A 21801-nucleotide genomic window follows, 5' to 3' on the forward strand; every position below is an offset into this window, starting at 1 on the left:
TTGAGGACCCGCCCTTTCTGGGCCATTTCTTACCCTCGAGCGGGCGGGTCTTTGCCCCAGGCCTATTGGGTAATGTAGTTCTGAAGAATGTTGGGGTTCTTGCACCTCCAGGCTAGGTTTGGGATAATTATGAGAGTGAGAAAATAAGCTTCGACATAAAGGGGCAGGGCTGGCCTTTGGGTTCAGTCCCCTCCAGGTTTGGGGAGGCTCTGTTTTCTCATATGGAAAAAGAAGTAGCGCAATATTGGGAAGATGTCAGCTCCCACTGCAGGATAATTCCCATCAAGGGCCCCAAGGACAGGGCTTGTAGTTCACACAGTCAGTGGCCTAAACTTTCGGTTCTCATTGGACCGGATCAGTGGTGTCCAAGATCAGGGACTGAGAAGACTGGTTTCTGCTCAGTTATTTTACCAAGTCTCTCTGTCACCTTCCCACCCTAGTTATTTATAGGGTCAGCTGCTCCTCCTAGTGATAGACAGCCTTTAGTTAAATGTCTGTGCTTTGGAGAGGTGGGAGTGCCCCACCATACCCCTTCTCCTGGAGTGAGGGATGGTGCAAGACTCTGAGATATCATCTCTTTGAGAGAAAGGAAAATACTGAAGATTCTGGTGATTCACCCCACCCCTTGCTCCTCGAGGGACTAGAAACCGGTCTTGGTTATTTGAAATTTCTTGGTTATGATATCCTCAAAAATTATGTTTTAGACCCTTGGACTTGTGTTGGGGAGGGCAGCAAGGGTGTTTGAGATGACTTTTGGGAAGCTGTAATGGAGACTCCAGGAGCAGGGAGCAAGTGTTTTGAGTGTAGGGATACAGCTTTTACTGTGGAAAGGAGGATTCTGTTCCTCTGAGATATAGGCTGGCATCTAAGTTTGGGGCACATTGAGGAGCTGTCGGCTGGAGGGTTTTTGTGGGGGTGAGAAGTAGATGGATCCTCCCTGCCTGGTTAGATGGACCCATTAGTTTGGGTTCTGGGGTGGAGGGGAAGGGGACACCAGCTAATAGGGTAACTTATGTGTCAGAAATACTGAGATGGGAGTAGGGAGGGTTCAAGGATGGGCAACTTTGAGAAACTGATTCCTTACTTTCAGATCCTGTTGGGTAAGGACACAAGAGGCAGCATTTGGGGTGGAGAGTTTATTTATTGCTCCATCCCATCGACCTGGCCAGCCCAGACTCTACCAGCAAGGGTAGTCGCAATAGTAGTTAGGATAGGTCTCAGACACAAACTCAGGGTGGACAATATAGTTGTTTCTCTGGGGACCACCGGTCTTCTTGAAGTGACTTGTGTCCCATCTGTAGGGAGAGAGGGACCAGCTCTTCTGGACCTTCATATATCAAGGTGAACTTCTGACTCTAATTCTCAATGCTAACTTTACCCCAATATTTTACTTCTAGCACTGACTCTGGGCTCCAACCAGACCCACATTGACCTCCTGACCTCAGGTTCTACTGTTAAGTTTCTGAAACCCTCTACATTCCTAAGACTTCTTCTTCTACGTAAAGCCTCGAACGCAATGCCCTTGACTCTCAACCCACTGCCAACCATAATCCCTCAATTCTGGCCTTGCTCTCTCCTAGGGTCCTTTATCTCTTGCCAGCTTTGGTTTCCCCATGGCACTAGCTCCTCCTGGTGGCATCTTCCTGTCGTTGCATCACATCGGACAATTTCCACGCCAACTAGTCCCCTCCCCCGACCTCCACGGCACTAAGGGAACAGTCTCCAGTGCGCATGTGTAAATGAATGTGTACGCTTCAGACTTACCTAAGGTTCGGACAAGGGTAGAAAGTCGGCGGGGGAGTTGTAACAACACATTGCATTCCGGGCCGGTGGTCGTAGGGCGAAACACCCCTGGGGGAGGAAGCAGTGGCAGGGAGGAATTGGGCCTTTTGATACTCTGGTATCCCCACAGTCCAGGCCGGCACCTGGGAGACGCCTTAGGTGTCAGTCCTACCGCGGGGATCCTCCCCTCCTTCTTTCTTGTTCTTCAAGACCCTACAGCGGCACCGCTTCCGGGAAGCCCTCTGAAAGTCCCCTTCTCTCAAGGCCTCTTTTCTGCCATTCAGGATGGGCATTGATGGAGCCCGCGGGATTCTGGGGTGGGTTGGTCAGTCATTGAGGGACTGGGAGCCTCCAAGTCCCTGCAGAGGGACAGCAGTTTTCCCAGCACGATGGAAGAGGCAGCTTTTCTGAGCCTCCTAGAGGTTTAGGCTTTTTTCCACACCTCCTGGTATCTCCCAGCCTCAGCTCCTTTGTTTGGCACAGGGAATTAAACCCAAGGCCTTGCACATGCTAAGCAAGTGCTCTACCATTAGGCTACTTCCACAACCCTCATTATTTTTTATTTTGAGACTAATAAATTCGCTAAATTGCCCAGATTGGCCTCTGACTCCGAGTCGCTGAAATTATTGTTGTATGCCACAAAGCCCCGCCTCTGTACCTTTTTGAAGACTTGGCCCCAGTCTCGCAAAATGAATCAGGCTCTCTTGCCTTGGGAATCACCCAGGAGTTGGGGATAGGGCTCAGGACCCTCTCTGCACAGCTTTCTAAACTGCCACAGACTTAAAAGAGTTTGCTGATTACAGGTCGAATACTGTGCTGTTTCATTCTGGACGTGGTCTGTGCCCTGGAGCCTTTTCTTAGAAGTAACATGCATCTCTATTACCAGAGGTGGTGAGGGACTATGAAGAGGCCAAGTCTGCTCTAGTGGGGCGGTTATTTCTTTGCTCACTTAGCCCCCAGCAGTGACCCCACTCTTTACTGACGGTGACCCGAGTCCCAGGAAGACATTCTGCAGCCTAGAACCTGGGTCTGTAGGGCCAGGTAGGTGACCAAGTAGGGGGCAGGGCTAGCTTGTGTGGAAAGCGGATGGAACTGATATGCAGGATTTCGAATCCTCAAAAAACCCTTCTGCAGGACCTCCTGAGAACCTGAGAGGCACCAGGTTGATCTGACCGCAGTTCTGGAGGGACAGGGTCGGATATTTGGGGAAACCTTTCATGAAGTTTCTCTGCCTCAGCTGTTCACTTACTTCCTGGGGCCCTATAAAACGAGAGAGCCCGGCTACAGGCTGGCGGGGGTGCTGGCGCAGAGTCTGAACTGGGTTAGAAATATGGTGGGATGCAGCGCGTGCAGCTAGGTTTGGCCGGACTCCGGGGCCAGGCTCGTTTGGGGGCGGAGTCCGGCCGAGGTGGGCAGAGCCCTGCGAACCTTACACTCGGAAGCTCCGGGCACACAGGCCGCAGGCGGCGATCAGTGCAAGCGTCCCCAACGGAGTAGCAGTTCAACCCACGCAGACAGTAGTGGCGGCCGGAGCAAGCACTTTGGTAACCTTGGTAAGGCAGGCGGCCTGGCAGCGGATCCAGGCACCCACAACGGGGAGTGATCTGAGGCAGCGGCTGTTTCCTCCGAGACAGCGAGTTTAGCATGTTCACCACCACTTCGCGCTCTTCGCCCGCGGGTCCACAGCCCAGGAGACCCAAAGACAGACACAGGGATGAGAAAAGGCAGGGCCAGAGACAGGGAGAGGCAGAAATAAAAATGAACAAATAGACACAGTTACACCTTCTTCAGGATCCTCGGCCTCTGCTCTGTCCCCCAGATCCCCATCCGGCCCCCCTTCGGTCTCCCCCTTCCCTCTCAATAAACATTCTCTCCACACTGCCACCACCCTTTACCATAAGCATTGAGGCGCTCCGGCTTAGAGGGGCACTCCAACGGCATTCCTCGAACTACAGTCTCCATCCCAGCCTCCTGGAAATGACACACATGCTACCTAAGGCTGTGACCCCGAAGAAATGTTTGCTTCTGGGGACCCTCTCAGAACACCTAGACCTGTTGCCAGGCTGAGCCTTTCCCTGCGGTCAGCAGCTCCCCTAACTTTCCAGGGTGTGTGGGGTTGTAGCTGGGCAACGCATTTACTCCGACTGAGGGGGCGGGGCTAGTGAGAGGATGTGGATGGAGGAGGGGTTTTGGCCTGGGCCTCTGCAATCTTGCCTCAGTATTTGCCTTTAATTTTACTACTGGCTGTCTAGTTGTGCCTGGCTGTCTAATAGAGGACTTTCAATAATACTTGCCCATCAGAATCGCCTGGGGGAACTTTTGAAAAATTCTGATTCTTGAGGAAGTTCTAATTCAAAATGTTCGCTCTGCCCTTGGGTCATCTTCCATTTCTGCCAGCTACCTAGGCCTTTGATGGGATTCCCTCCTACCTCCTGGGGAGAGTCTCCTATGTTTGCACTGCAACTGAGTAGCCTTGCTATCCTGCTGTTTGCTCACATCACAAGGGAGGGGAGGTGGGTCAGGAAGATCCAGCTTATTATTGACTCCTGGGTCAGCCCCTGTGTCACAGTGGCCAGATCGGGTGTGGATGGATCAGTTGGTAAGCTTGGAGAAGGTAGCATGCCAAGAATGCACACCAGTCATGTCCCTACCGAGCCTGATCAGAGATTGGAACCCAGCTCCAGGTTCCCTTTTCAGTTAAAAAATACAAACCCTAGTTTCACAGTTGTGGAATAGCTCTGGTGTGTTGTTGGTGGGAAAGGAATGAGGAACTAATGATGAAAAATCAGTCACCATGGGTTGGGAGGTGGTGTGTGTGCGTGTGTGTGTGTGTGTGTGTCCCCAACCCAGACATTTGTGGTGGGCATAGTAGGTACCTTAGGCAGTCGGGGAAGGCAGGTGGTATACTTATTCCAGTAGGCACAGTTGTAAGGTCCTGTCCTCCATGTGCTGCACCGGTCATTGTCCATGTAGCTTGAGAGGCATTTGTCTTCTTCATGGGGGCGGGGGGGATGGAGTTGTCAGTGTTCAGTGTTATTCCTTACTCCACTAAGGATCAGCCCCCTAAGTTCCTTTTCTGATCTCCAGCAATAAGCTGATCCTTACTTACATTCTTCAGGTGAGTCCCAAGCCCATCCTGTCCTCATTTGTCATTTTATTTTTTAATTGTCAATGGACCTTTATTTTATTAATTTATTTATATGTGGTGCTGAGAATCAAACCCAGTGCCTCACACATGCTAGGCAAGAACTCTACCACTGAGCCGCAACCCCAGTCCTCATTTGTCTTTTGACATTGAGATGAAGCCCATGTCCCACATAAGACAAGCTTCTGCATGTCCATTGTGCTAATCATTCTTTGTCCTGATATATTTTTTTAATGAGCCAACCTGGAAATGGGGACTTCTCCCATCCAAGCTTCAAGATATGTCTATTCTTTTTCCTTAAAATTGCTGAAATCTATCCCCTCTTCTAGCCCTTCCCCCATGATTTCACTTCCTTATCTCTGTAGTGCCTTAACCTAGAGGTAATACATAAAGTCATGCTTAACTGAATGGATTGCCTGGATTCAGATTTCAGTTCTGCTAATTATTTGTTAATGTGTGAGACTGACCAAATTAATTTTCCTGTTTTCTCAACTTCAGAATGGGGTGAAAATATATCATAGGGTTGTTATGAGGTTTAAATGAGTTAACCTATGTAAAACTTTTCTTTTCTATTTTTTTTTTCTATATGGAGAACTGAACCCAGGGCCTTGTACATGTCAGGCAAGTGCTCTACCACTGAGGACCATTAACAGCCCCTACATAAAACATTTAGAACAATGCCTGGCATGTAAACAGGCTATTATGATTAACCCACTGATCTCCTTCCCTAATTTTTGAAGACCTATAGTCCAACCTCAACATAGAAGCTGTAAAATGAAAATTTGACCAAGACCCTTCCGTAGTTAAAACCCTTTAACACTGTCCTTATCTATCACCTAAACCTGACCTACAAGATCCTCTGTGATTCATTCCCCAACAGTGATAGACAGGAATGAAGAAGTCCTAGAGGGAGAGGAGGTGGGTGAGGAGAGGGTGTGGCCAGTTGGGATTTGGAATTCTGAGTTGGTGGGTTAGACATAATGAGTTTGAGGTTTTTGGGCACATCCAGGTAAAGTTGAGAGGCATTCTGGGGAGAAGTCAAGGCTGGAAATACAAATGTGGAACTACCAGTAATTACAGCTATGGATTAGATAACCTGGCATTGGGGGAGGAGCAAGGAGAGAAAAGAACTCTCAATAGCACCCTGAAGGACTCCGTGTTTCCATAGTGTATACACAAGAGACCTAGGAAAGTGAGGCATCAGAGAAGCCAAATGTGGAAGTAATTTCAAGAAGCAAAGAGTGGTCAGAAGAGTGAAGTGCTTAGGGTAGGTCTCAGAGGGTACATTGAAATCCCATGATTTAGAAGTTAGAAACACACGAGTGCAATTTTAATGTTTGAGTGTAGGAAATGTGAATTCTTAATTTCAATTGGGAATTACCAATTAACTAGGAAAACTGGTACCTCTGAAGCCCCTTAGCAAAGGAGGAACAGATATGAATTAGAGAAGATTATTGACCTCTTTTGGATTGGACTGGGAGACAGATCATAAACACTTACGCAAAGAGGAAAGATAATTTCTCATTTAGGGATAAATGAAGGGTGAGGAAGTACAGACAAAGAATATTGACTGTGTTTCTGGGAATTTTGGCTGTGAAGGACAGAAATGAGAATTTTTATGCAGGAAAAATTAGAAAATGTTATGGGTTCAGGGAAAGAGATAGTGGGTGCAGGAAAAATGGAGAGAATGGATGGAGCAGTGTTGCTAAGAAGATGTGAGGTGAGCTGGATGCAGTGTCACACATCTGTAATCCTAGAGGCTCAGGAGGCTGCAATGGGAGGATTGTGAGTTCAAAGCCATCCTCAGCAATAGCAAGGCACTAAGCAACTCACAACTCAGTGACACCCTGTCTCTAAATAAAATACAAAATAGGGCTGGGGAGGTGGATCAATGGTTGAGTGCCCCTGAGTTCAATCTCTGGTATCCCTCCCCCTCAAAAAAAAAATGATGGGAGAAGATGGCATCTGAACACTTTGAGGAGGTTGTGTGGTACAGGTTAATATTCTCTCCATCTCTGTAAGGATTAGAATCCAGGGCTTTTCCAGTTGTGTTTTTTTTTTTTTTCCTTTTTTCTTTTTTCTCCTTTTCCAGAGAGAGAAATTCCAAAAAGCAAGGAGGCCTGGTCAGGACAGGTGTTTGAGAGTTAAGTTGGATTTGTTGTTAATTAGGGAACAGGTATAGGTCATAGGTGGAATTCAGGTTGGGGGTCACTGTTGGGGTTTCTTCTGGGGTCAGAGTAGAGTGAAAAGTGGGGCCCTACCTTCCTCTTGAGACAGCCAGTACTTCTCAGGAAAGTAAGGATGACCTGATATGGAACTTTTATAGCCATAGTCTTGGGTAGCACATTTGATCATCTTCTGCAGGGCTTCAGGGTCCACATGGCGCTCCATAGTCTGAGTCAGACCCTGGGTAAGGGGAGAGAGGAGAAGTGGCTAGGTGTGTAGAGACTCCAGCTCTGGGGCCTTGCTAGACCTAGATCCAACCCTTTTTGATTCGGCTCTGGTAGTTCCCAATCTTCTCTATGCAAGAGGGATTCCTATGCCAGTCTTTATTCCTTGGCACAGTTTCTTGTTTGAATTATTCCCTCCCCCTCCTCCCCATCTGAGGTTAGGGCTTGGAGCCAGGTTTTTGCTCCTAGTCAGAGTAATTTTCTGACCTTCTCATTTCTGTAATTTCCTGACTGCCAGCTCTTGAAGGTCAGAGCTGAATGTTCCTGTTCTCTTTCTTCTGGACTATGTGCTACCTGGGAACAGGACCTGAGTCTCTTCCAACAGGGCCAGTAGGCCTCTGGAGAATTGAGAAATGCTGTATGTCCTTATACAGGTTTCTTGGACAGGGAGGGCTCTCTGAGAATTTTGCATCATAAATGGGCTGAAGGGTGGGGTTGGTGGGATGTCTCTTTTAAAATTTAATTCCTTGTCTCTGACCAACTCTGATTCTGCTGTGACATTGATCATGACTCAGTATTGACCCTTCCTCTGCCCTCATTCTCATCCTACCTTGATCTTTTTCCTGTTCTTGGTCTGAGCCCTAGTTCTCTCTGCTTCTTGATGTTCTCCTAATCTCAGCCCATCATTCCTGGTTGGGCTAGATCTGTAGAAACTCAGATTAAGACCTTCCTTTGGGGGCCCCTTGTCCTTAGCTGAGGGCAGAATGTAAGGTTTGGGTCCACAGGTCTTTGTAGGTAGCTAGTCTGAAAAGTCAGCTGTGTCACAAGTATAGGACACCCAGCAAAGTCAAACACCAGGGAGGGCTTCCATACAATGGACCACTACCCAATGGGTGCTGGGATAGTGACACTACTACCAACTCCTCCTGCTCTTTATGGTTTTAAGGGCAGAGGCTTCCTTTTCCTTGGCTAGGGCTGCGATCTGGTGGTTTTCAGACCTTCGATCAACCTGGAAAACCCCTCAGCTCAGGGGCTTCTGGGATCATCTGTGCTCAGCTGACATTGAGGGGTTTTTTATTGTTGTTTTGGGGGGCAATATTAGGGATTAAACCCAGGAGATCTTTACACTGAACTAACATCCCTAGCCATTTTTAACTTTAATTTTGAGACATGGTCTCACTAAGTTGCTGAGGCCTTGAATTTGTGATCCTCCTGCCTCAGTCTTCTGAGTAGCTGGGATTACATGTATGCACCACTGTTCCTGGCTGAGTTTCCACTGTTTTGGGGGTGGATCCAGCACAGTCACATTCCTGTGTAGGTGGAGGGCAAAATATGGGAGACATAAATGCAGAGATCCAATGATTTAGCACTTAACTGAACCTTACACACCCATATACACCTATCCCTATGCACTCAGACATAGACACACAAATACAAAAACAGTTATTTAGAAGAACTCATAGACATCATCAATTTTTTTGTTAGAGGCTTTCCTCAAAGTTCTGCAGTCTTTACTTATGTTTACATGTAGTAGAGTAAAAGAGCTTATCAAAGGTTTGGAACTGTGGGTGGGCTTTGTCAACTGTATGAATCACCATGGGATGATGTAGCTGAACTGTTTTTAAAAATTCCAATGCAGTGTCTGTATGTCTTTCATTTTGGACTGAGAAGAGTCTTCAGAACATACTTCTTCAATCTTTGGCCTAAGGGCAATAACCAAGCTGCCAGTGTTCTGAGAACCTAGATAGAAGAGGGCTGCTGGGGCTTTAGCATTCAGTATAAGGAGTTTTACCTGCTTTTAAGTGTGGTACCCTGTCCGCAACTTGTATTCCCAGTGTTGAGATCCTTGCCAAAAATAAGCCTGTGACTTTTGCAGAGACAGAGGTGGGCCGTTACCCTTTGGCATGGAATAGAAGCGTGGATTAGTGGGTCTAACTGCTTCTTAAAGGCTTTCAAATAATCCTTGCTTTAGCCTTGGTCTTGTCCCATCTTTGGTTCCAGAGAGGCCTAGGATTACCAATTCCTGAGGCTTTTGGAAATTCTGCAGTTTTAAATTGAATTATGTCTGGGGTTTCCTATTGCTGGCTTTGGATTCAGCTTTCTCAGATCTGCTAAACCAGTTACTATTTATCTACCATACTTTCATCTTCCAAAATTTTCTTGCCATTATTCTTTCTTTCTCACCATCCTTGTGACTTTATGTTGTAAACATCCATTTTACTATAGTTTTAGAGGGTGTTTCAGGAAGGAGTTAAAACACATGTGTGTTCAATTTTAACCCAGAAAATTATAGTGTTTAATTTATTCTATACACTAATCAGTTACATGTTGCAAATCTCTCAGTCTGTGGCTTCAATCTTTTTCTTTATGGTGCCTTAAGTGAACAGAAGTTCTTAATTTAAACAGTTGAATTTATTAATTTCTTCTTTTATGGTTAGTGCTTTTGGGGACATAAAAAAATCTACCCATACTCTCAGATAATGGAGATTATGTCCTGTATTTTCTTCTAGAAGGTAGACAGTTTTACTTTCCATATTTAATCTGTCAGGACTTGTATCTGGGTTCAGTGAATTATGGCTTAATTTTATTTTTATCCATATGGATAACCAATTTTCCTATTGAGTAGTCTATCTTCCCCCACAGATTTTTTTGGGGGGTACCAGGGATTGAACTCAGGGGCACTCAATCACTGAGCCACATCCCCAGCCCTATTTTGTATTTTTATTTAGAGACAGGGTCTCACTGAGTTGTTTAGTGCCTTGCTTTTGCTGAGGCTGGCTTTGAATTTGCGATCCTCTTGCCTCAGCTTCTCAAGCTTCTGGGACCCACAGATTTTTAGTGTCATCTCAAGCCTGATATATTTTTTCTATAGCTTTATTTTTAAACATCTTTGTTGTATATTGTTTCCATATATTCGTGGGTCTATTTCTGATGTATTAAATCTTTCTAATACTATGCCTTTCTATCTTTCTAATACTATGCCTTATGAATTTCTAATACTATGCCTTATGAATTTCCATAACTTTGTAATAAACATTAATATCTGCATATGTCCCATTTTTCAGATGCATTTTAGCTATTTTGGAGGGCCTTTGCTCTACTCTATAAATTTTGGAAACAGCTTATCAAAAATTTCTTATAAAATCCTATTGAGTATTTAATAAGATTACATTGAATATTTGTAATAATAACTCTTTTATCCATGAATATATTGTATATCTTCATTTATTTAGTTTTTTTCCCCCAGTGTTGGGGTATTTAAGTATTTTCTAAAGTATTAAATAAAGTTTCACATGCTCCTACATTCTTTTTCGTGTGTGTTGGAGAGGATATTGGGTATTGAACCCAGCACTTTACTACTGAGTTACAGATCTAGTACTTTTTATTTTTAAATAGTGTCTCACTAAGTTTCTGGAGGGTCTTGCTCAATTGTTGAGACTGGGCTTCAAATTTGTGCTCTTCCTGCCTCAGTCTCCTGAGTTGCTGGGATTACAGGCCTGCACCACAGCAGCAAGCATGGATTTTTTTGTAAATGTATTATTATTATTATTATTTTGACACAGTTTTCATTATGTTTCCCAGGCTGGTCTCTAATGCTCCAACTCAAGTGATCCTCCTGCCTCAGACTCCTGTGCTGGAAATATAGGTGTACACCACAGCCAGATTTATCCATACAGTTTTTTGTTTGTTTTTGGTACTGGGAATTGAACCCAGGGCACTTTACCACTGAGTTATATCTCCAGTTCTTTTCATTTTTTGAGACACTGCCCCATTAAAATTGCAGAAGGTGGCCTCCAATTTGCAATCTTCCTTCCTCAGTAATGCAAATTATTAGGATCACAGACGTGTACCACTGCACCTGGCTAGCCATACCGTTGTGAACACATTGTTTGCTTTCTTTCTTTCTTTTTTTTTTTTTTGCTTGGAATAAATGTATATTTTAAAAATCATGCTTCTTAAACATGTTTGTATAAGAAAATGTGATTGCCTTTTGATCTTATATTCATCCAACTTTCTAAATTTTCTTATTCTAATAATGTGTAGATTCTACATGCACAATTATTTCCTCTATAAATAATGACAGTTTTATTTCTTTTCTTTATATCTTTTTACTTTTCTTTTCTCCATATCCTGGTTAAGATCTCTAGTGTAATGTTGAATAGAGGTAGAGATAGTAAACATCCTTGCCTTGATCCCAATTTTAAAAAGAATTCTTCTAACATTTAACAATAGGAGGGATGATGTTGGCTATATGCTTTAGGTATATATATATATATATATATATATATATACACACACATATTTATTATATATATTAAAATATCTACCTATCTATCTATATACATATATATAATATTTTCCGGGGGCTGGGGATGTGGCTCAAGCGGTAGCGCGCTCGCCTGGCATGCGTGCGGCCCGGGTTCGATCCTCAGCACCACATACCAACAAAGTTGTTGTGTCCGCCGAGAACTAAAAAATAAATATTAAAAATTCTCTCTCTCTCTCTCTTTAAAAAAAAAAAATATTTTCCCAGTAGTGGGGATTGAACCCAGCAGTGCTCTACCACTGAGCCACATCCCAAACCCTTTTTATTTTTATATTTTACTTTGAGACAGTGTCTGACTAAGTTGCTTAGAGCCTCCCTAAATTGCTGAGACTTACCTCAAACTTGTGATCCTCCTGCCTCAATATCCTGGGTTGCTGGGACTGCAGGCGTGTGCCACCACCCTTGGCTCTTTGGTGGATGTCATGTCATTCCTTAACAAGTTTGGGAGTTTACTTCTATTTAAGTTTGCTAAGTTTTTTTTTTTTTTTTTTAAATCAGGAATGGGTATTGGATTTTAGCAACTGCTATTTCTGCTTTGTTTTGCTTTGTTTCAAATAGCTTTATTGAGGTTGTGGCTCAGAGGGAGAGTGCTTGCCTCACATGCATGAGGCACTGGGTTCAATCCTCAGCACCACATAAAAATAAAATAAAGATATTGTATCCACCTATAACTAAAAAAAATGTTTAAAAAATCCACTCTGTTTAAGTATACAATTCAAATATTCTTAGTGAGTTTGCAGAGTTGACTATCACCAGAACCCAGTTTTAGAATATTTCTACCCTCCCAGTACTCTCTTGCACATTTAATTTTAGTGTATTTTGAAATGATTTTATAGCTTTTCTTCTTGAATTATTAATGTGATAATGTGATAAAAAATGTGACATTTTTTAAAATTTTAAACTATCATTGCATTTGTGAAACAAACATATAATTATATATTAATGATTATTATTTTTATATACTCCTGGATACAGTTTGCAAATATTTTGTTGAGAATTTGGCTTTTGTATTTATGCATAATATTCTTATTCTGTTCTTTTTGTGTGTGGGGAGGTAGCAGGGATTGAATTCCAGGGCACTGGACCACTAAGCCACATCCCCAGCCTTATTTTGTATTTTATTTATTTATTTATTTTTATTTATTTTTTTTTAAAAGAGAGAGAACTGCGCAGCCCCACATGTCAGTGATGCTGAGATTGAGAAACTTTCATTTTTTTTTATTTTTACTTTTTTAAAGAGAGAGTGAGAGAGAATTTTAATATTTATTTTTTAGTTTTTGGCCAACACAACATCTTTGTTTGTTGTTTGTGGTACTGAGGATCGAACCTGGGACGCACGCATACCAGGCGAGCGCGCTACTGCTTGAGCCACATCCCCAGCCCCTTCATTTTATATTTTAGAGACAGAGTCTCACTGAGTTACTTAGTGCCTTGCTTTTGTTGAGGCTGGCTTTGAACTCTTGATCCTCTTGTCTCAGCCTCCTGTGCTGCTGGGATTACAGGCATGGGCCACTGCACCCAGCTCTTATTCTATTTTTTTTATTTTGCTTCAGAATTATACTGGGGGGCTGTAGCTGTAGCTCAGTGGCAGAGTGTTTGCCTAGCACGTGTGAGGCACTGGGTTAAATCCTTAGCACCACATAAAGATAAACAAATACAATAAAGGCATGCTGTCCATTTATAACTACAAAAAAATTAAAATTAGGAAGCATCCTTTTTTCTCCTTTGTCTGGAAGATTGAAATAAACTATTCCTTGAACATTTGGAGGAACATACTGTTTAATTATCTAAGCTAGATACTTTTGTTGTTGTTGTTGTTTTGGTAGCAGGGATTGAACCCAGGGGTGCTTAACCACTGAGCAACATCTCCAGTCCTTTTTTTAATTTTTAATTTTGAGGCAGAGTCTTGCTAATTTGCTTAGGGCCTCTCAAAGTTTCTGAAGCTGGCCTCAAACTTGCAATCCTCCTACCTTAGCCTCCTGAGTCACTGGGAGTAAAGGTATGCCCCACTATGCTTTGCTTAGATCCTTGTTTTATTTATCAGTGACTTATCCTTCCTTGATTAATCACTCTAGAGATTTATCTATTTTATTATTTATCAAAGAAGCAACTTTTGACTATTGGTCTTGTTGAATCTTTAGTTAACTTTTGTTCTTATTTTTTATTACCTCTATTCTTCTATTTTCTTTCACTTCTGTTTTTTTCCCCACTCTTTCTTGTTAAATCTGATGTTCTTGTCCTTCATATTTCACCATTTTCTTTTCTTAGACAAGCATTAGATCTAGAGGTTTTTCTCTCCAACTTCTGTTTCATCCCACAAGTTTTGAGGTACAGTCTTTTTAATTCTGAGTAATTTTTTCTATTTCTGTTTTGATTTCTTAAATGACTCATTATTTGGGATGATATTTTTGTGTACTTTGTTTTAAAATATATTTTTTGTTGTTTATCTGTAATTCAATTGCATTGAGGATTGAGTTGTTTTATATGCTGTCAGTCTTCAAATTCTATTAATGTTTGTTTTATGGATTTGTACTCAGTCGATTTTTATAGTGTACCTTATATGTTTATACATATAGGGTCAGCATTCTATTTATATTCAATAAATGAAGTGTATTAATTATGTTTTCAAGTGTTTTAGATCTTTGCCTTTTTTTGGGGGGGTTCTGGTTGATCTATCAGTAATTGTGTTGTGTTAAAGTTTAATTGCCCTGATTTGATCAGTAAATATTGTATACATGACTTGAAGCATCACACAGTACCCCATAAATGTCTATACTTATTACATGTTAAACAAAAAATTAAAACAAATAAAGAGAAATGTTAACTATCCTGATTTGATCATTACACACTATAAATATATTCTGAATTATCACACTGTACCCCATAAGTCACTTTCTCCTTTTTGTAATTCTATTAGGTCAATACAAATTTAAGAATTACAATATCTTCCTGGAAAATTGAAACTTTGTTATTTATATAGCCATCCTTCTAAAATTCTCTTATCTGTAATTAGCTTATTAAGCTTTTTGTTATTTTATCTACATAGGCATGTTTGGACCAGATAAATAGAATTACTATGCATGATATAGCATAAGGATTTTTTTAGGGGTTAGATTTTCCATAATTGTAAACTCTGCAAGACTGTTATCTTTGTATCTATTGTTGAGCCTCAAATTACTGGCTGGCAGTCAGAGGGTTGGACATGAAGTGGGGGAGTGCAAGGACAAACAGGAGCCCATGAAGACAACCTAAAACCTGCGTATGCTTCCAACATTGATGATATGGATGGCCTTCAGGAGAAGCTGGTGCCCTTTGTCAAGTAGCCATATACACACCTGGCCCAGGAAGAAGTTGGAGGAGGAGAGCCAGTGGGAGCTAAAGTCATTCTGGCAAGATGCTGCCCTATGCCAGTATGGTGGACTACTAAATCAGCAATATTGTGCACAAGCCCCCACAGTGGTTGGTACCCTACGTTAACTTTCAGAGGGTGAAAATGGCTGCTCTTAGAATAGAATAGACATTATGATTGCTGTATGTATTTAGGTGACTCTGTGACTAGTGTGATTCTGCAATCTGTACAATTAGAAAAATGAGAAATTATACCCCAATGATTCAAATGTATGAATTGCCAAGATCATTGTAATATCATGAATAGCTAATAAAAATAAATAAATAAATAAAAGAAAGAAAGAAAATGGCTGCTCTTTTATTCATTCGTTCCAAATCACATTGCAAATTTCTCTTATGGTACTCAAGGCCCTGGGTTCTATGCCTAGTACTGCCAAAAAAAAAAAAAAAAAAAAAAAAAAGAAAGAAAGAAAAGAAAAAATCCTCTTATGGCCAACTGAAGGGAATTCTGGGAAGTATAGTTCTAGCTCATGAGCAGTACAACACTACATTTGTTTTGTTTGGCATGGGATATTGAACTTAGGGTACTCTACTATTGAGCTAAGTTGCTGAGGCTGGCTTTGAACTCATGGTCCTCCTGCCTCAGTCTACCAGGGCACTGGGATTACAGGCATGGGCCACTGGGGCTGGCTACAAACTCTTTTTAGAATATCTTAAAACATCTTGGGGCTGGGGTTATGGCTCAGTGGTAGGGCACTTGCCTCGCATGTGCAAGGCCCTGGGTTCAATCCTCAGCACCACATAAAAATAAACAAATAAAATAAAAAGTTATAAAATAAAATAAAAAATCTTGACTCTGCCATGCTTCAACTTATATGCTGCTGTTTTCCAATATTTTGGTACTTTCTTTAAATGTTACAAATTGAAAACCACTATATTTTAAAAATTAATTAATTATTTTTGCTATACTGGGGATTGAACTAGAGGCAGCCTACTATTGAGCTATATCCCCAGCCCTTTTTATTTTTTATTTTAAAAGACAGGGTCTTCTTAAGTTGCTGGGGCTGGCCTTGAACTTTTGATCCTTCTCCCTCAGCCTCCTGAAGTGTTGGGATTACAAGTATGCACCTTTGAGCCTGGCTTATAATTATTTTCTATAGGTAATGTTTGCTTAAATTCAACTTTTTTTTTTTTAGAGAGAGAGAGAGAGAGAGAGAGAATTTTTTAATATTTATTTTTTAGTTTTCGGCGGACACAACATCTTTGTTGGTATGTGGTGCTGAGGATCGAACCCGGACTGCATGCATGCCAGGCGAGCGCACTACCACTTGAGTCACATCCCCAGCCCTTAAATTCAACTTTTTTAAAATCAATTTTTCACCATTCTTTCCTGCATTTCAGACTTGCCTTCCTTATTCTCAAAGTATATCTTTTAGAAGTTCCCTTATAATTTATAGATCTGATAGTAAATTTGTGTGTGTATGTGTGTGTGTGTATGAGAGAGAGATAGAGATAGATAGATAGATAGATAGATAGATGATAGATAGATAGATAGATAGATAGATATGGGGGTGCTAGGGATTGAATCTGGGGTCTCATGCATGCTAAAAAGTGCTCTAACAGGGAGCTAATGACCTTCAGTCCAACCTTTCCATTTTTGTTTTCCTGTAATTGTCTTTGTTCTTGAAAGGATGACAGTGAAACTTTTTCTTTGCTTGATTTTAAGCTGGTGTTCTATAGTTTCACTGCAAGGCATCTGACTGTGGAATCTCTTTTCTGGGATTTGTTCATTTCATTAGCTCTGGAAAATCCTAAGCCTATTTCTTGTTAGATAATGCTTATTCTCCCCTTTTTTTCCCCCCCCCTCTCCTCTTCCTTTCTGGGACTCTGATTAGATGAGTGTGGGACCTTCTCATTTTAAAATTTTTTTTTAATTCTAATTTGTTATATATGATAGCAGAATGCATTACAATTCATATTATGTATATAGAACACAATTTTTCATATCTATGCTTGTACACAAAGTATATTCATACCATTTGTGTCTTCTTCATATATGTACCTAGGGTAGTGATGTCCATCTCATTTCACCATCTTTTTTTTTTAACCCCCGAGACCTTCTCATTTTTTCTTTCATATTGCTTAATGTTTTGTTCATATTTTCCATCTCTTTGCCTTTCTGTACTGCATTCTGGGAAATTTCATTCATCCTATCTTTCATCTCACTGAAACTTTTCAAGGATGTTTAATCTCATCTCTAACCTATCCACTAAGTTTTGGGTTTTACTAAAACATTTTTCAGTTCTAAAATTTCTACGCATCTGTACATTTATTTGCTCAATTTTAAGAATGTTTTCTTGTTGATTTTACTTCAAAAATGAAAAATATTGGTATTCTTTGTTAATTTCATTATCTGAAAACTTTGGTAGTTAAGTCTGCCATTTGTTGTTACTGCTGATTCTGTAATATGGTGGATTTCTCTTTTCCTTGTCGTACAGGGATTGAGCCTAGGGCCTTGTGCACATTAGGCAAACACTCTATCACTGAGCTATACCAGCTGTTTGTTTTCCTATATTTCTTATTGTGAGCTTGTGTCTGGCCTTACTCTGAAGGATGCCTGGAAACCTACATTGAGGATGTTTTTTACCACAGAAGATATAGATTACTCGTGTGTGTGTGTGTGTGTGTGTGTGTGTGTATGTGTGTGTGTAGGAGGTGGCAAGGAGCAAGAGATATTAACCTTCTTTTTCAGTTGGAAATTAACAGATTTAGTTTCTCCACCTCTCTGCTATTTTAACGTTTAAAACTCCAGATTATAATGCCAATATTGGCATTTGCCCTCAGGGCAATGCTTGTCCTCTGTCCATTTTCTGCATCAAGTATATATTTATTTTGTTGTTAGTATATTTACTATTCACCCCCGTAAGAGTCCAAAACAAAATAAGAATTAATTCTAATGCAAGACTTAGTTGTTTTGAAGCAGGAGGGGACATCAGATCATCAACCACACTGCCAGACACAGAAGCCTTTCCTTCATTTTTACTCCCATGGTAATCTGATTCACTTCTCTCTCTGCACTAAAGCTGTCTGGCCAGGTTACCAATAGTTACTATTTCTGAGAGATCCCTTTCTGTGTTAACAGCATTTCACACTGACCGTTGTCTAATAATTCAGTGTTTATTGGTGTCTTCTTAAGATTTTTCCTCCTTTCTGGCTATAAATCTCTGTCTTCTTTTATGATTCTTGAATATTGATATTCACCAATGTCCTTGGCCATTTTCTCACTCTTCTTGGGCAAACTCATCCACTCCTATTACTCAGCTACCATTTATATGATGAAAACTTTGAGCTCTCTCTGTAGCCCAGGCCTCTTTCCTTTGCTTCAGGCAAGTACTATGTATCTAATTACCTACCAGGTATCTTTTCCTGGATGATCTCAAGTATTTGTGTCCCAAAATGAATTCCAAGTCCCCAGTCTGATATTCCAAACCACATTTTGGTAGCACTACCTTTCCTCTAGCTGCCAGAGCCCAAAATCCAGGAGTCATCCTAAACTCTCCGGCTTTATATTAAGGTAATCACTAAGATCTGTCAATCTACTTCTTAAAATTCCTTCTTATGGAGAGTGAAAATGTAGGCAGGTACTCTCATATTTTGCTTGAGGGAATATAAATTATTACATCCCTTATTTTAGCAATTTGAGGCATATATCAAAAATTTAAAAAATGTGTATGTCCTTTCTTCAAATGGTTTCACATATTGGAATTTATCCTAAGGAAATAGTTGAAGATGTGTACAAAGATATAAGTAGAAGACTGATTATACTGGCAATATTTTATAAATAATCTAAATTTCTGATAAGATTCCTCAAATACATTATGGCACATTTGTACAAAGAATTCTGTCATCAATAAAATTACATTGTATTTTTTTAATTAAAAATTTTTTAATGGTTGATAGATCTTTATTTTATTTATTTGTTTATATGTGGTGCTGAGGATCAAACCCAGTGCCTCACACATGTCAGGCAAGTGCGCAATCGCTGAGCTCCAGCCCCAGCCCCTGCAAAGTATTTTTGAAACAGGAAAATATCCCTATATCAGGCTATTTGAAAAATGCAAGATTTAAAATATTAGTACAACATGATGCCATTTTTGTAAAAAAATTACCTCCTAAAAGGGCATTTAATAATATATTAATAGTGGTTATTTTGGACAGTGGGATTATGGATCAGGGATTGAACTCAAGGGAGCTCAATCCCTGAGCCACATCCCCAGCCCTTTTTAATTTTTTTTTTTTTTTTTGAGACAGGCTCTTGTTCAGTTGCTTAGGACCTCAATAAGTTTGCTGAGGCTAGCTTTGAACTTTCATCTTTCTGCTACAGCCTCCTGAGCTGCTGAGATTACAGACGTGCACCACTATACTTGGGGCTGGATCATTTTTCTTATGATTCTGAGTTATTCCCATTTTCTGCATTGAGCATAAATATTTTTTAAAAAATATTTTTTTAGTTGTAGATGGACATAATACCTTTTATTTTATTTATTTATTTTTATGTGATGCTGAGGATCGGACCCAGGGTCTCGCACATGCTAGCGCTCTACCACTGAGCTACGACTCCAGCCCTGAGCATATATTTATTTTGTTGTTAGATGAAATATATTATTTAAAAATTTTCCAATTAAAAAATCACTTTTTAGGGCTGGGGATGTGGCTCAAGCGGTAGCGCGCTCGCCTGGCATGCATGCGACCCGGGTTCGATCCTCAGCACCACATACCAACAAAGATGTTGTGTCTGCCGAGAACTAAAAATTAAATATTAAAAAAATTCTCTCTCTCTCTCTCTCTCTCTCTCTCTCTCTCTCTCTCTCCTCTCTCACTCTCTCTTTAAAAAAAAAAAAAAAAAAAAATCACTTTTTAAAAAATTGTTGCAGTTTTTTGTTGTTATTTTTTACCCACATCCTTCATCTTCCTTTTTGTTTGTAGTACTGTGGATCAAACCCAGGACCTTGTGTGTGCTAGGCAAGTGCTGGGAGATATATCCACCCAGCCTTTATTTATTATTTATTATTAATTTGAACTGTGATCCTCCCACCTCAGCCTCTAGAGTAGCTGAGGTTATAGATATGTCCCACTATGCCTGGCTCTTCTTTCTTTTCACTTCTCACTGGCCTTCATGTCCTCAGTCCCAACCTGTCTAATTCTGTGACACTGTGGCTGCAGTGCCTTAAATCACAATTCAGCTATGATACTCTCAAACTCAGGAACCTGGAGCCTTTGTCCATGTTCCTCAACATAATCTAAGGGCCCTTTTTGGTCTGCAGCCTATGATCTCTCTCCTTCTGCTCTAACAGCTTCAGTTCCAGGTAGGGCCCTTAGGCTGCCTTTTCTCAAAACTCTTCTGTAGGAAGAGTCACTCAGCAGACTCCAGGACCTGGGAGTGCTTATCCCTTCCTGGAATTCCAGTCAGCACTTGCTCTACATGGCCCACATATAGCAACCTGACTTTGCTTACCTGTTTGCCGAGAGCTCCTTAAAGGCAAGGGCTGGCCCTTCCTTTTTGTATGTATCCCTAGAGCCTACACAAGAAAATACTCAGCAAAGTTTTGTTGAAAGGTACACGTGGCCAGTTACAGAGTTACAGTTAGACTCCCAGATTTCTTCTCCCTTTGGTGAAAGCTACATAGACCCACTTGGCTGCTCATCTTCAAACACAGACACACACAAAGAGATGGTGATAAACGTGCATTAAGACATGCCTATAGGATATTTTCTGGCCTATCCTACAGGCAACCACTGGCCTTTATACTTTCTGATCACTCTGGTAGAACTTTCAGTTCTTCTATTCTTTCAGCTCTTCACAAGCCTATTTCTTTCTCATCTTTTCATACTCAGCTCAATGTCACCTTGAGAGAAAGAGATCTAGGCTAGGGCTGTAACTCAGTGGTAGAGCACTCAGCACTGTAAAATGGAAAGAAAGAGATCTTCCATGACCTACCCACTCCTTTCTATTTTCATACCCTGTTTATTTACTTTATAGCATTTCTGACAATTTATAAAACTCTTATTATCTCTCTCTTTCTACCTCCTATCCTGGTATAGATCCATGAAGGTAAGATCTTACACTTTTTTTACATACCATTGTACATTTTGTGCCTAGACAAATGAATAAATGACACATATGCACAAAGCTATAAATAATTACAAACACATAGTGACAGCCACACTTTGCCAGTCATCCAGACACACATGGCCATATACTCTGGCCTACTCCTCCCCAAACCTCCACTTACCCGGGTCACAAATTTGTTGGCCTCCCAGGCCCACAGAGGTGGGTCCTTATAGACCTCCTTGATGGAGGTGGGAGCCCTGTAGGAGTCACTGTAGGTGCTGATGGGGGTCTTGGTCTTACGGGAGAAGAGGAACATGGTGAGTTCTTAGGGATGCTGTGGTGGGCTCTACCTATCAAGGACTCCTGGTAGACATCAGTGACCACCCCTCCCACTAGATAGCCCACACCTCCAGCCTGGCAGGTGCCCCTAGCTACTGTGACCCCCTCCTATAGAGGATCTCTCAGCTTTCCTCCCACACAACCTTCCTGCTCCTACTCCACTCTGCTCTTCTCTCCAGGATGGGCACTGCCCATTATGATATCACTTGACCCAGTCCCCTCCCTGGGGAGAGTCTAATTTCCTCCCCACTCCCAGCCCCTTCCTGCCTAGAGCCCCTCAAAAGAGTACAATTTCCAAAAGTTCAGAGAGCCCCTGGAGAGAAATAGAGGTTCTGAGGGTTCGTGACTCACCTAGGGT

General features: G+C 41.5%; 1 protein-coding gene across 1 annotated transcript; it reads right to left on the minus strand.

The window, feature by feature from the left end:
• Positions 1-1152: 1152 nt before the first annotated feature.
• Positions 1153-21420, minus strand: Spmip6 (sperm microtubule inner protein 6). Its single transcript, XM_026387873.2, has 7 exons — positions 21286-21420; positions 7189-7333; positions 4659-4774; positions 3678-3753; positions 3211-3448; positions 1765-1851; positions 1153-1295 (listed from the first exon to the last, which is right to left on the minus strand). Exons 1-7 carry the CDS (start codon positions 21418-21420, stop codon positions 1178-1180), a joined length of 915 nt encoding a protein of 304 aa, XP_026243658.1. The 3' UTR covers positions 1153-1177.
• Positions 21421-21801: the final 381 nt, after the last annotated feature.

This window comes from Urocitellus parryii, chromosome 4 (assembly GCF_045843805.1).
Source record: "Urocitellus parryii isolate mUroPar1 chromosome 4, mUroPar1.hap1, whole genome shotgun sequence".
Lineage (NCBI taxonomy): Eukaryota > Metazoa > Chordata > Mammalia > Rodentia > Sciuridae > Urocitellus > Urocitellus parryii.